The 12,270-nt window shown below is 40.9% G+C and overlaps 1 protein-coding gene across 1 annotated transcript; it reads left to right on the plus strand.

Annotated features, from left to right (window-relative positions):
* The first annotated feature begins 6,619 nt into the window (after positions 1-6,619).
* On the plus strand, positions 6,620-10,254 carry LOC146361478 (E3 ubiquitin-protein ligase TRIM21-like). The gene has a single exon (XM_084922417.1). The coding sequence runs from the start codon at positions 6,620-6,622 to the stop codon at positions 8,303-8,305; it is 1,686 nt and encodes a 561-aa protein (XP_084778543.1). The 3' UTR covers positions 8,306-10,254.
* Positions 10,255-12,270: the final 2,016 nt, after the last annotated feature.

Consider the following 12,270-nt stretch of genomic DNA (forward strand, 5'->3'; position numbering starts at 1 on the left):
CTGATTGCTCACAGACTGTGGCTTCCATGTACATGTTCCATGTACATCTGATCACCCAATGCTTTAATAAATAATAATTATAAGCAAAGTGTTTTGGCTGGTGATTCCTCAAGGTGGAGAAACGAACACAAAAACAAAACATACTGTCGTTTTATTAACATGTACTGTCACGTCTGATGAGGCAGACAGCATGGAGGGGAGAGAGTGTGGACCCAAGTGCAGACAAACAGATGAATATACGGAGGATCAAACTGAAAGCAAACTTTTATCGGTAGCTGTACAAATATGCTACAAGCAAATAACGAAAGGGAGAACTGAAAACATTAACAAACCTACACTGGGAGAAGCTAACCAAAGAACATGAGGAGCGTAGAAAACATAATTAAAACCTGAAACTGGGAATGAGGAGCCTGAGAGATGAAAAGCAGGGGAGACACAGAGGATGACAAGCAGAGGTACAGCAGGTGGACATGCAGACAACAGAGGCAAGCACACACTATGTATACACACACATGGGGAAAAGAGGAAATGGCAGACAAGCAGGGAACACAGCTGAGACCAATCAGACAAGACGAGAAAACGGGGAACCAAAACTGACCACGGGACGGAAGACTCTCCAACGTAAAACAGGAAACACGAATACTGAGCCAAAAACACAACACAAGGATCACCTAAACACTGGAATTAATTAACAAATAACCAGAAAAAACTAACTAAATCAGTGAATATTAATCAATACAAAACACAAACAAAGAGACACTAGACTCCATACCATGACAACAACAAACTTGTTCAGAATGAAATGACTAAAAAACTTTTATCATCTCTTTTTTAATAGTTTTTTGATGATCACCAGCTGGTAAACTTCGGTTTTCTTACCCCTGCGGTGATAGGAGAAAAGGCTGCTGTAAGCCTTGAAAAAAGACCCATAATTGTATCAATAATATTATTAATATGATCATAAAATTCATACATACACTTGTAAGAGAATGTTTTGGATTATTTGGAGCATTGAAATATTATTGAGACACAGCCCGCTAACACCTTCAACTCATCCTTTTTACTTCTAATGCCTGTCATTCGTTCATGGTGCAAATGTGAAGTTGTGGTATTTAGGCATTTAGCTGGCTAAGTTTTGATTCATTATTTTCCCCTCTGATGTTCAGCCTGCACAGCCTGCACTAAGATGACAGCTGCAAAAGTAAATGCAGCACTTTGAGTGAGCAAAATGTGCTCTGGGCCACTTTAACTCCTGGCTAATGGCCTCTTTGCCTCTTTCATCACAGGATTGCCTTTCGTGCATCGCCTAATCAAGGTTGATGTTTGAATTCTTGTAGTGACATGAAATCATTTCCCTTGAAGTCAAATGAATAGTAATGAGCCCATTTTGAAATTGCAAGAAGTAGAAACTAGAAATATTTGTTTAAAAATGTAGGGAGCAAAAGTAAAAGGTAGCCAGGAAAATAACTACTCAATTAAAGTACAGATACCAGAAAATTTTGTAACAGTACAGCAACAAAGTTTTTGTACTTCATTAGGGTAACGGGAAATATCACCCTGACCTCTATAAAGTCTTCAGTCCCTCATGTCTTATACTTTCTTATTTCTGCTATTTAAATAGTTAAAAATGAACGCAGACCTGATTCAAAATAACCAGTAAGTCTTTTTCTTCTCTGGCGTCTCTTACTCTAACATAACATGAAGATGGTTATCATCAGAATAAATCAACCCATAATTTATCAGTCTGACTTTGAGTGTGTTCACATGAACAAAGTTTTTATTGAGTTAAATTCAGGTGCTACTGAAATGTGAATTCATGGAGGCGTAGATGCAGTTTTAATATCAGGTCACAAAGTTAGAGGCTCAGATGCTGTTTTGGACGAAACTCTTGTGATACAAAGACACGTACACACTGTTACAGGGTTGTTCTGTGCAGGTTTCCAGCTGACCACCAGGGTCTGCGTGCAGCTGGAGTCCACGATAACCTGGCATATGCCCTCTTAGCACCTTACCAGCATCAGGTACTTTCCTCGAGGGGGGGGGGATGGGGGAGCTGGCGACACAGAATAACGGTTAAAGGCTTGCTGTTGCCAGCCTGTTAAGCAGGAGTGCATGTTAGTGGGGGACCGTTGGTACAGAAATGATACCATCAGAGAAACTGAATTCTGAAGCGCTGGGGAAATCCCAAAGACTCCACCCGTATGTTGTATGTTGATTTTAGCTCTTCTTTTAATGTGTTACAGCATCATCTCCTTTTACAGAACCCAAGTCAGATGTCTCCCTCTCCACTTATTATTAAATGCTTTTAATTCTCTTTAACAGACAGAACTCAGAATTTTAGGGTGAAAAACATGTGCTCCATCAGCACTGGTGTGCCTTATGGCTGTGTTAGCTCACTAGTCCTGTTTACTCTTTATAATCTTTATATTTAAGTGTACACTTCTTCCCACTCCTTGTAAATATGTAACTGAATCGGAACAGGTGAAGCAATAGTGAAATCTATTTTGCTTCTGTTTGTATAGCATTTTTCTTTTCTTTTCTTTGCTAAATAAAATTTGTATATTGTTTCCATGATTGAAATAAAAATTAACAAACAAATGATTGTAACTCAAATAACTTTATTTTCAGACGTTCTGATGACAAACTTAGCCTGCTATACGAGAACACAGATCCCTCAGTGCACTTCACTGAGGCAAACATGAGAATTGTGGAGTGTTTGATGCCAGCACACTAAGCACGATGAACATAGAATCAAGACTTTCAAAATAACACAGGAAACATGACGAGACGCAGACATGACATGAACTTGATAACATGAACCACGCAGTAAAGAAACACATGAGGGGCGAGGGGAACTTAAACACAGGGAAGGAAGACACAAGGGGAATCTGTTAATAAACTATAACAAGACAACCAAGGCAAAATAGAAATGAGCTTGGAATACTGAATGAGACTGAATGAATATCAAAACATAAGAAAACTTAAAAACACTGGGTTGCACGACCCAGGACCATGACAACTAAATTGATTTTTTCGTGAATGTTGTTTATAAAATGATTTATTTTGCTTTTCTTTTAATGTTTATTAACTCTTTGTGGTGGGATTTTTTTTTTCCAGATTCAATATTTGAATATACTTGAGTTGAGGCTTCATATCAAACAACAGGCGACTCACTTTCTTTGATTCCATCATAAAAAATTGTTTTGCTGTTTTTCCATAAGTGTGCAAGATAGTCTTTGTTTGTCTCATCACTGTTTCAGCTGCTTTTAAACACTTTTAATGATGTTCTGACACTCTCAAGGACCAAAACAAAGGTCTGAGTCCTGCTACTTCCTCTTTCCTGGTGCTCGCCACTTGTGTGGGTGTTTCGAGCGTTCTCCACATGGCGTTGCTTATCTGCCAGGATGCTCTGTGTGCAATGTTCCCTCTAAGCTGCACGCGTGCGCAATTGCGCACTGCTGGCACGGTCTCCGCGCACAGAAAATCTGCGTTGCGCACAAAATAAAATCTAAGCTGAATTGAAAATAAAATTTCAACAATTCTGTTTTGCAGTGTTGGCCGGTAAGTGACTGGCTGCTCCAGTATGGGATTAGAACGATGCCACCTTATCCCATAGTCCAGCCAATAATGCGATTCACATGCGTATATACGCAGCTAATCAACGTCGTAGACAGGCTATGACAGCGTCCTTATGTGCCGACACCGGTGTTTTAGCCAGCAAAGCGGCGTGGCTGATGTGGAGTGAAGCCACGTTAATGACAACGTGTACAACCATTGGAGATGTGAGCAGGACAGACGGAACAATTGACGGAGAAAGTGTGGACTTTGAACCAGTTTTTAAATTGTGTTGATCGGCCACGTAAAACCAGAGTTATGATAAAAATATATGCAATGTTTGGTTTTCTTCCTGAATACTATCGTTGTTTATATTTACTGCGGGAAGAAACGTTCTATAAGAAAAAACGCTCGAAAGCACTCTCTGCCTGTGAGCAAAAACAAAACCAAAAACACCCCACCTTTTCCTATTGGTCGAAAAAAGTTCCATGTCGACCAATCAAAAAATGATATGGCAAGTTGTTAAGAAACGGGAGGAAGTTTTAGGAGTGACGGCGGTGTTTTGAGATGTGAGAGATTTGCGACATAGCGCAAATCTTGTGTCGTTAGTGTGTAGTGTAGTCAATAGTTTTGTTGTGTGTGTCAGAACAATGAGGCGACTGCTGAATGTTACATGTGTTACAGGAGTGATACACCTCCTGTTGTCAGGCCTGCAGGTATCAGGCTGTTGTTCTCCTTTATGTGGACAGAAATTATTTTTGGAGTGGCACAAATGATTTGTGTGGCATCAGATTTGATGCAGAACAGCTGATTGTTATGTAAATAGTTTGAAATGTTTATTTAAAAACGCCTTGGCTGCATTTAAAAAAAATAGCTGCAAAAAACTTTGTTGTTTGCCAAACTGAGGTACTTTTTTGAAGAAGTAACTATATAATTAATTGCCCAACATTGGTCATTATATACTGTATTTTGCAGACAGAGTTACAGGACTCTCTCCCAGACCACAGACTCAGACTCGTAATACAAGTCAGAGCTTTATAAAAAAAAAAAAGAAAAAAGAAGAAAGTTGTGTTTTCAAAATTTGAGTTCAAGTTACTTTTACTTCCAGTAGTGTTAACATACTACACAGGTCAATGACTACATTTTTGTTTTACATTTTCATTGTAAGTGGGCTAAAGCAGTTAATTAAAAGTAGTCTAACATAAATGTAAATGCTGTAATTTTATTATTTTAATAAACCATGTAACTTGGATGGATTCAATGCTGGCGTGACCACAGTGCACACGTCTGATGTCGCTCACAGTGGTCCAAGGGACCGCTCAGGGAGTTTGTGTGTTCGCTCAGACACATGGAAAATTAGAGGGAACATTGTCTGTGTGGCTTTGGTCTTCTCATATCTGGAGCATTAGTTACACAAAGGTGGATGTTTAAAAAATACAATTTCAGGTGTAATGTGTCACAAAGGTCTGACTAACTTTGTGCTCTTCAACAGATGTTGTACAGATTTGGGGAAATAAAAAATGCAGCCTTAGACAGAACAGCATTTCAGAAGTCAAACCAAACAGAAAATATCAGCACAAAGATTTCCCTTCAGCTTTTCCAAAAAGCCTGCTCCATGTGACTGAAATGTAACACACATGCACGCAGGTCCATAAGTACCTGCAGGAACTGCAGAAAGAGGCGGAGACGCACCTTAGTCAGACTACATTTGAATGTATCCTGATAAATATTCATAGCAAAAGTTGCTGCTGAGCCGGCAGAAGGAAGAGGCGGAGCAGCATCTGAAAGAATCTAAAAGTGAAACTTAAAGCGAGTTTCTCTTCAAAAGTGCATCAAACTGTGCTCATCCAACCTTTCTCAGCAGCACAGCAGAGCTTCTGTTCAACACTGGTAAGTACAGATGTCCATGATCACACTGTTTTAAAGGGCAACTGTTGATCCTCCTCATTTTATAACCTGTAAACAGGATGAGGGGAGACTCTGGTGTGACGTTCATTAAGTCCCTTAGCAGCGCTGATTCAGAGTACAAACTGTCGTTAACCACTTAGAGGGGAATGACTGGATTCAGAGCATGAGGAGATTCATAGAAAGATACTAAAAATATTCTTATTGAGTTAGAGACATCAAAATTACCTACAAAGGTCAGCTGTGCAGCTTTTTCTTTCCAGATGTTGAACTTCAGCTCTGCACAGAGGCTGAAATAACAAATGTGTTTTGTTCTTCGGTTGTTGTTTCAAAAGGTTGAAATGAGAGTTGACTTTATAGCGGCACTCATCAGACTACATGTGTTGGACTGAGACAAAGCAGTTTACAGTTAAAATCTTTGATCTCATCACAGTCACATTGGTTCCAATTCACTAGCTTGGACCACATCCTCATGAGGTTTGACAGCATTTCTAACAGATACTGGCAGATAACTTGAGCATGACTTGAGGCTGCGGTTTGCAGAGGGTGGTGGCTCCCCTGGCCTGGCAGATCATTGTGTACTAATGAGAAGTAAATTAACTGAAAAAGGGAGGGAGGGGCATGGAAATAAGAACAAAAAGTTTTTAGTGCAGGGGGATCATATATAGACAGAGGAGTGGAGATCACTTATCTGATTTTCAGCCGCAGGAAAGAGCACGTATGGAAAAATCAGATAAGTGATCTCCACTAAAAATGCTACAGTGGGATGCAAAAGTTTGGGCAACCTTGTTAATAGTCATTATTTTCCTGTATAAATCCTGTGAAACACTGTGAAACACTATGGCTCAAACATGCCTTCCCCCTCCCTTCTTCCTTTATCCAGGCTTGAGGTCAGCACTAGGAGGGGACTGGCTTGTGACCCTCTTGTGGCTGCATTTGTCCCAAGTAGAGAAAAATATGTGAAATTCATTGTGTAGACAACTCTGTAGTGTGAACTTTTTTCTCACAGGGATTACATACACTAACCTTATGCAACCGAACATTCACAAGGTGAACAAGAGATTTGTGACAGGAAAGAAGAAAAAACACAATTTAAACATAATTAAAAGTGAATTTGAAATAAAATCATTTTCTCTTCTTTCTCACTCAGAGTGCAGACATGTCTGCTGCCAGCTGTCTTCTATCTGAAGATCGGTTTCTGTGCTCCATCTGTCTGGATGTCTTCACTGATCCAGTCTCCACACCATGTGGACACAACTTCTGCAAAAAATGCATAAGTCAACACTGGGATATCAGTGAGAAGTGTCAGTGTCCTTTGTGTAAAAATGTGTTCTACACAAAAACCGAGCTGCACACCAACACTTTCATCTCTGACGTGGTTTCTCAGTTCAGACTTGAAACTCAGCAGAAATCCACCAGCAGCAGCTCAGAGCAACAAGCTGCCAAACCAGGAGAAGTTCCCTGTGACATCTGCACTGGAACCAAACCGAAGGCTCTGAAGTCCTGCCTGGTGTGTCTGGCCTCCTACTGTCAGACTCACCTGGAGCCTCATCTGACAATGAAAGGTCTGAAAAGACATCAGCTGATCGATCCTGAGGAGAACCTGGAAGGCAGGATGTGTGTGAAGCACAATAAACCTCTGGAGCTGTTCTGTAAGACCGATCAGACATGTGTCTGCATGCTCTGCTCTGTCATAGACCACAGGACTCATGAGTCTGTTCCTATGAGAGAAGAATATGAAGGAAAGAAGGCAGAGCTGGGGAAGACTGAAGCTGAAATTCAACAGATGATCACAAACAGACTACTGAAGATTCGAAAGATCAAAAAGTCAGTGAAAATGAGTAATGATGCTGTTGACAGAGAGAAAGCAAAAGGTGTTCGGGTCTTTACTGCTCTGAGGAAGAGTCTCAGGAGACGTTTGAGCAAGCTCATAAAGGAGATAGAAGACAAACAGGAAACAACAGAGAAACAGGCTGAAGGTTTCATCAAAGATCTGGAACAGGAAATCTCTGAGCTGATGAAGAGAAACTCTGAGGTGGAGCAGCTCTCACGCTCTAAAGATCACCTCCACCTCCTACAAAGCTTCTCCTCTCTGAAAGCTGCTCCAACCACCAAGGACTGGAGAGAGGTCAGTATCCATCCACCATCATATGAGGGGACTGTGGTGAGAGTTGTGGATCAGCTGAAAGAGACACTCAGTAAAGACATGAAGAAGCTGTTTGAGGCTGAGCTGAAGAGGGTCCAGCAGTATGCAGTGGATGTGACTCTTGATCCTGATACAGCACATCCTAAACTCATCCTGTCTGATGATGGAAAACAAGTACACTGTGGTGATAAGAAGAAATGTCCAGACAACCCAGAGAGATTTTCTGAAGAGATTGTTGTTTCGGGAAAGCAGAGTTTCTCTTCAGGCAGATTTTACTTTGAAGTTCTGGTTAAAGGGAAGACCGAATGGGCTTTAGGAGTGGTCACAGAGTCAGTCAACAGGAAGAAAAAAATCACACCGAGTCCTGAGAAAGGTTACTGGACAGTAGGAGTATATGAAAACATTTGTGTAGCTTTTGAGGATCCTGAAGTCCGTCTCCCTCTTCAGTTTTATCCTGACAAGGTCGGGGTGTTTGTGGATTATGAGGAGGGTCTGGTCTCCTTTTATGATGCAGATCATGCAGCTCTTATCTATTCCTTTACTGGCTGCTCCTTCACCAGGAAACTCTACCCATTCTTCTGTCCTGGTGTTAATGATGATGATAACTCTGCACCTCTGATCATCTGTCCTGTCAATCAGTCAGTCCGATCTTTCTCCATGAGGAAATCAGATCAAAATCAGGTTAATCTCATCATTTAAGACAACATAGAGAAGAAGTCCTAAAAACAGAACTGAGCAAACTGCACTTGCTGTTGGAGACCAGGTTATATGGTTAGACTTTGCAGAACAAGCTAATAACCTGACCTGTATTTCATTTTTTTGTTAAACTGCTTATACTGTTTACCCAAAAAGTCCAATCTGTCTTTCTCTCAAACTCTCCTTTTCTCTTCTTTCAGTGTTTAAAGACAAATATCCTGATTGTTAATTTTTGCTTCAATCACCTGCACTACTTAGAAACGTGCACACATAAATTTAAAAGAATGTTAGATGGCCAGTTGCAGACACGATAACTGGCACCTGATATCAGTCATGACCACTTCTTAGCAGTTCCTGCAATACAAGCAGCTTCTCTCCACCAGTTTTAACCAGTCAAATAGATGCACGCTCTCATATAAAACTCTGTGAAGTGCTAAGAAATGTTACTCTCTTTTGGGAAGTTGGCCGCAGCTGATTGCTCACAGAGTGTAGCTTCCTGAACACAGGGGGGTCCATGTACATGTTCATATCTGATCACCCAACTTTTTATGTGACATTTATATGAACAAGATTGCTTTTTATGCAGCACTGTTTAGGCTAAAATAAAGGTTGATGTTTGAATTGTTGTAGTGACATGAAATAATTTCCCTTGAAGTCAAAGTAACCAAAAGGGGGCTGGTGACACAGGACACCTGTTAAAGGCTTGCTGTTGCCAGCCTGTGGAGCAGGAGCAGCCTCCTCAAGGCCAGAACCGACTGATGGGTCGGCCAAGCTGATGGGTGTTTCTCAGCCTGTGGCACAGCAACATCAAGGCTCACTGACTGGTGGCAGCGGACCCACTGTTGCGTCCCTGCTGGGAGCCCCCCACAAACCACTTAAAGACAATCAGATTCAGAAGCCCTTCCACTTTGTGTGACTGTAGCCATCTGGCCACTGCATCACTCAACCACCTGGCGCATGTAATGTGGTTATCCTCCAACCCCATCCAACCCCCTGGAAGCGTCAGCATTAGTCCTTGAGCACAAGGTCCGGGTGGTCCATTATCGCCCGGTTGACATCCTCAAGATAGGCCATCACCACTTTGGGCAGGTTGAGGTCGGTTGCCTGGGCTAGCCCCAACAGCAGAAGCATCCATCCGGTGAAGCATCATCACCACTGTAGCTGAGTGAAGCAGCTTATCTGGTGCTCAGCCTGGTCCCATAGCCAGTTGAACTGATCTTGATGCACCACCCCCAGCTCCCGGAGCATGGCGGCTAGCTCCACCAGCATCGTAGCCAGTACTTCTACTGGCTGCACTGGTCATGGATCTGTCATCCTACAACTGAGTTTTAGGCACCATTGTGACACAAAGTCCCCGACACATACACATTGTTACAGGGCTCATGACATTTATTTACAGCATTCTCTTGTTCAGGTTGCTTTGTGCAGCTTTCTAGCTGACTTATTTCTAGCACAGCCCTCCCTTCGGTCCCAGCTGGCTACTGAACTAGCAAGTGCAAGACGAACCAAACAGCCCTGGTTGCTCTGCCAGCCTCCTGGCACTGCGCTGAGTCCACTGCACCATCCGTCTGTCCACACTCCCACCACAAAGCTGATAGAACTATGAAAATGCTTGAAAATTGTCTCACTGATGCTCAGCAGAGAAAGCTGCACGGCGTGGCATTCTGTAATTCATCCAATTTTCAATAAAATTGATCGCTATTCCTTTTAGAGTGAAAATGTTTGGAAAGATTTTGATATATCTAGATCTCAATGAGCAGTCTGAATCACGATGACATAAAAATACTGTAGTTTTAAACTGTAATGAACATGTAATGGCAGCACACTAAGATGTGTAAAAACTAAGATATACTGTTCATCTCAGGTTGTCCTTCATCTGTTTTGTGACATGACTGATCTTTAAATAAGACTTTCTACTATTTCAAGGAAGATAAATAAAGGCGTGTCTTTTACTTTGGGCTCCTGGTTTCAGCTTTTTAAAAATCTTGGTTGTGGCTCAGGTGAACATTTCCAGATTAAACTTGTTGACTGGCTGTTTGTAGCCTGTGAGCTAAAAAAGATTTGACACTTCGACTTAAAACTGTTTCCTGTCATCTGCAGACTGAGGGATCTTACAGGGATGGTGATGCTGTTTTCAAGAGATATGATTTTTCAATAGGCACTGGTTTCTGGTCCAGAGGAGTTTAATGTTCTGACACATTGAAGGACCTGTCAGGTCACAAATTTTGAAGCCAATACAATAACCTTATCCCACCAATGCTGTGGAGGTCAAGCTTTTCAGATCCAAGAATCCAGACTCATAATGATTCTCTGGAAAAGAGTAGAATTCTTAGAACAGAGTTTATTAAACATTGTCATATGAACAGCAGAACAGTAAATTTAAAAGCAGAAATAACACATAAAAAGCAAGCAAACGAAAAGTGAAGCAACCCTGGGGTGCAGAGCCTTAAAACACAAAAAGAAAACACACACAAAAGACAGACAGGAAAGAAGCAGCAGAGAAAAGCTACTCAATGCATATCAGACTCATGTTATATAGGGATAGTGATCCCCCCCTCCCATCGTTGGGTACCCTTTCATACTTTGTTTTTCTTTTCATCTTCCAATTATGATATAAACAACCCTACACCATAACTTCTTGCAAACCAGCATTTCAGCCATCATTGGATTGGGTTCTTTTGTCAGTTTTATGGCCATAGTGAGTCTGAAAGTCTGCAGAAAGGCAGTTAATCAGTAAATCCATTCAACAATTTTGTTGGGTGCGCATGCCAGACATAAAGTGCTATCCATGCTGAGTAAGGGTTTACTTCTTCGCCTTCTGGTGTTTGAGGCGAGAACCAGAGTCCCAGGTGCATGCCCTGCAAAGGCCAGGTTTATTTACTTATAGAGATATTGAAAGGGCTGTACTTCTGCTTTACAGTCATTTAAAGAGTTGCCTGCTTTGGCTTTACAGTCATTCACAGAGCTGTATGCTTTTGTCTTGCACCCGTTTAAGGGGCCATACGCTTTTATCTTACAGCCCCAGAAAGGGCCACAGTCATTTGCTTTACAGCCTTTACAGGATCCTATGTGCATACTTTAGCAGTGTCAAGCTGAATTAACATTTTGTTGGACCAGTAACAGTTGGCCATAACACTATTAAAGGTTTTTTACTGATCCTCATTGTTACAATTTTAAACAGTATTAATCAGCATGTGTTCAGAGAACAAATAGCAAAACATTTTCTTAATATAATGGTAGATATATTTAACCTAAATAAATGGGCCATGTGATGTGAGCATGCAAGTTAAATGCTTAACACAGTGACTCCACTATAAACACTTTATTGTGAGTATGCACAGTATATATGAGTATATATGATTACACACATTTTATGAGAGTAACTATGATTACATGTCTAGTGTGTAGAGATATATATGTCATAATAGAATCCACAACAGACCAGAGCTAAATAATAAGCCTGTTCATCTGTTATTCTGTAAAACTTTAATGATACAATATTTCCACATGATCTGATTCTTTTTCTGCTGTTCAGGTTTCGTTCCTACTGTTCGAACATCTTTTTAAAAACTACTACTAATAATTGCTGACAGTGTAACCCAGTGTTAATTTAGTCATCTGATATGTGATGTATACTATGCAGTTCCATTCAGTTCTATGCAATACTAAAGTATTATGATATCATTGATTTACGACTGTCACCACAACATATGAGCTCACATTTAGCTTTGAGAGAGCAGGCTTGTGTGAGTCTACTGCAGGAAATATGACTGTAACGCTGCTGAAACCAGTGTGTTTTCACATTTTTTAAAGGGATGAAATGAGAGTTGATTTAATAGCGGCACTGATCAGACTACATTTATTTGCTGCTCCCCCTAAAATATTAATAACAATCCATGAAGCAGTCAGGTAATAGATCCTGGATCATTAATTCAAACCAAACATATGATGTAAGTGATGTTCTTGTA

Source organism: Perissodus microlepis, chromosome 23, assembly GCF_051167445.1.
Source record: "Perissodus microlepis isolate ML-2025 ecotype Zambia chromosome 23, ASM5116744v1, whole genome shotgun sequence".
Lineage (NCBI taxonomy): Eukaryota > Metazoa > Chordata > Actinopteri > Cichliformes > Cichlidae > Perissodus > Perissodus microlepis.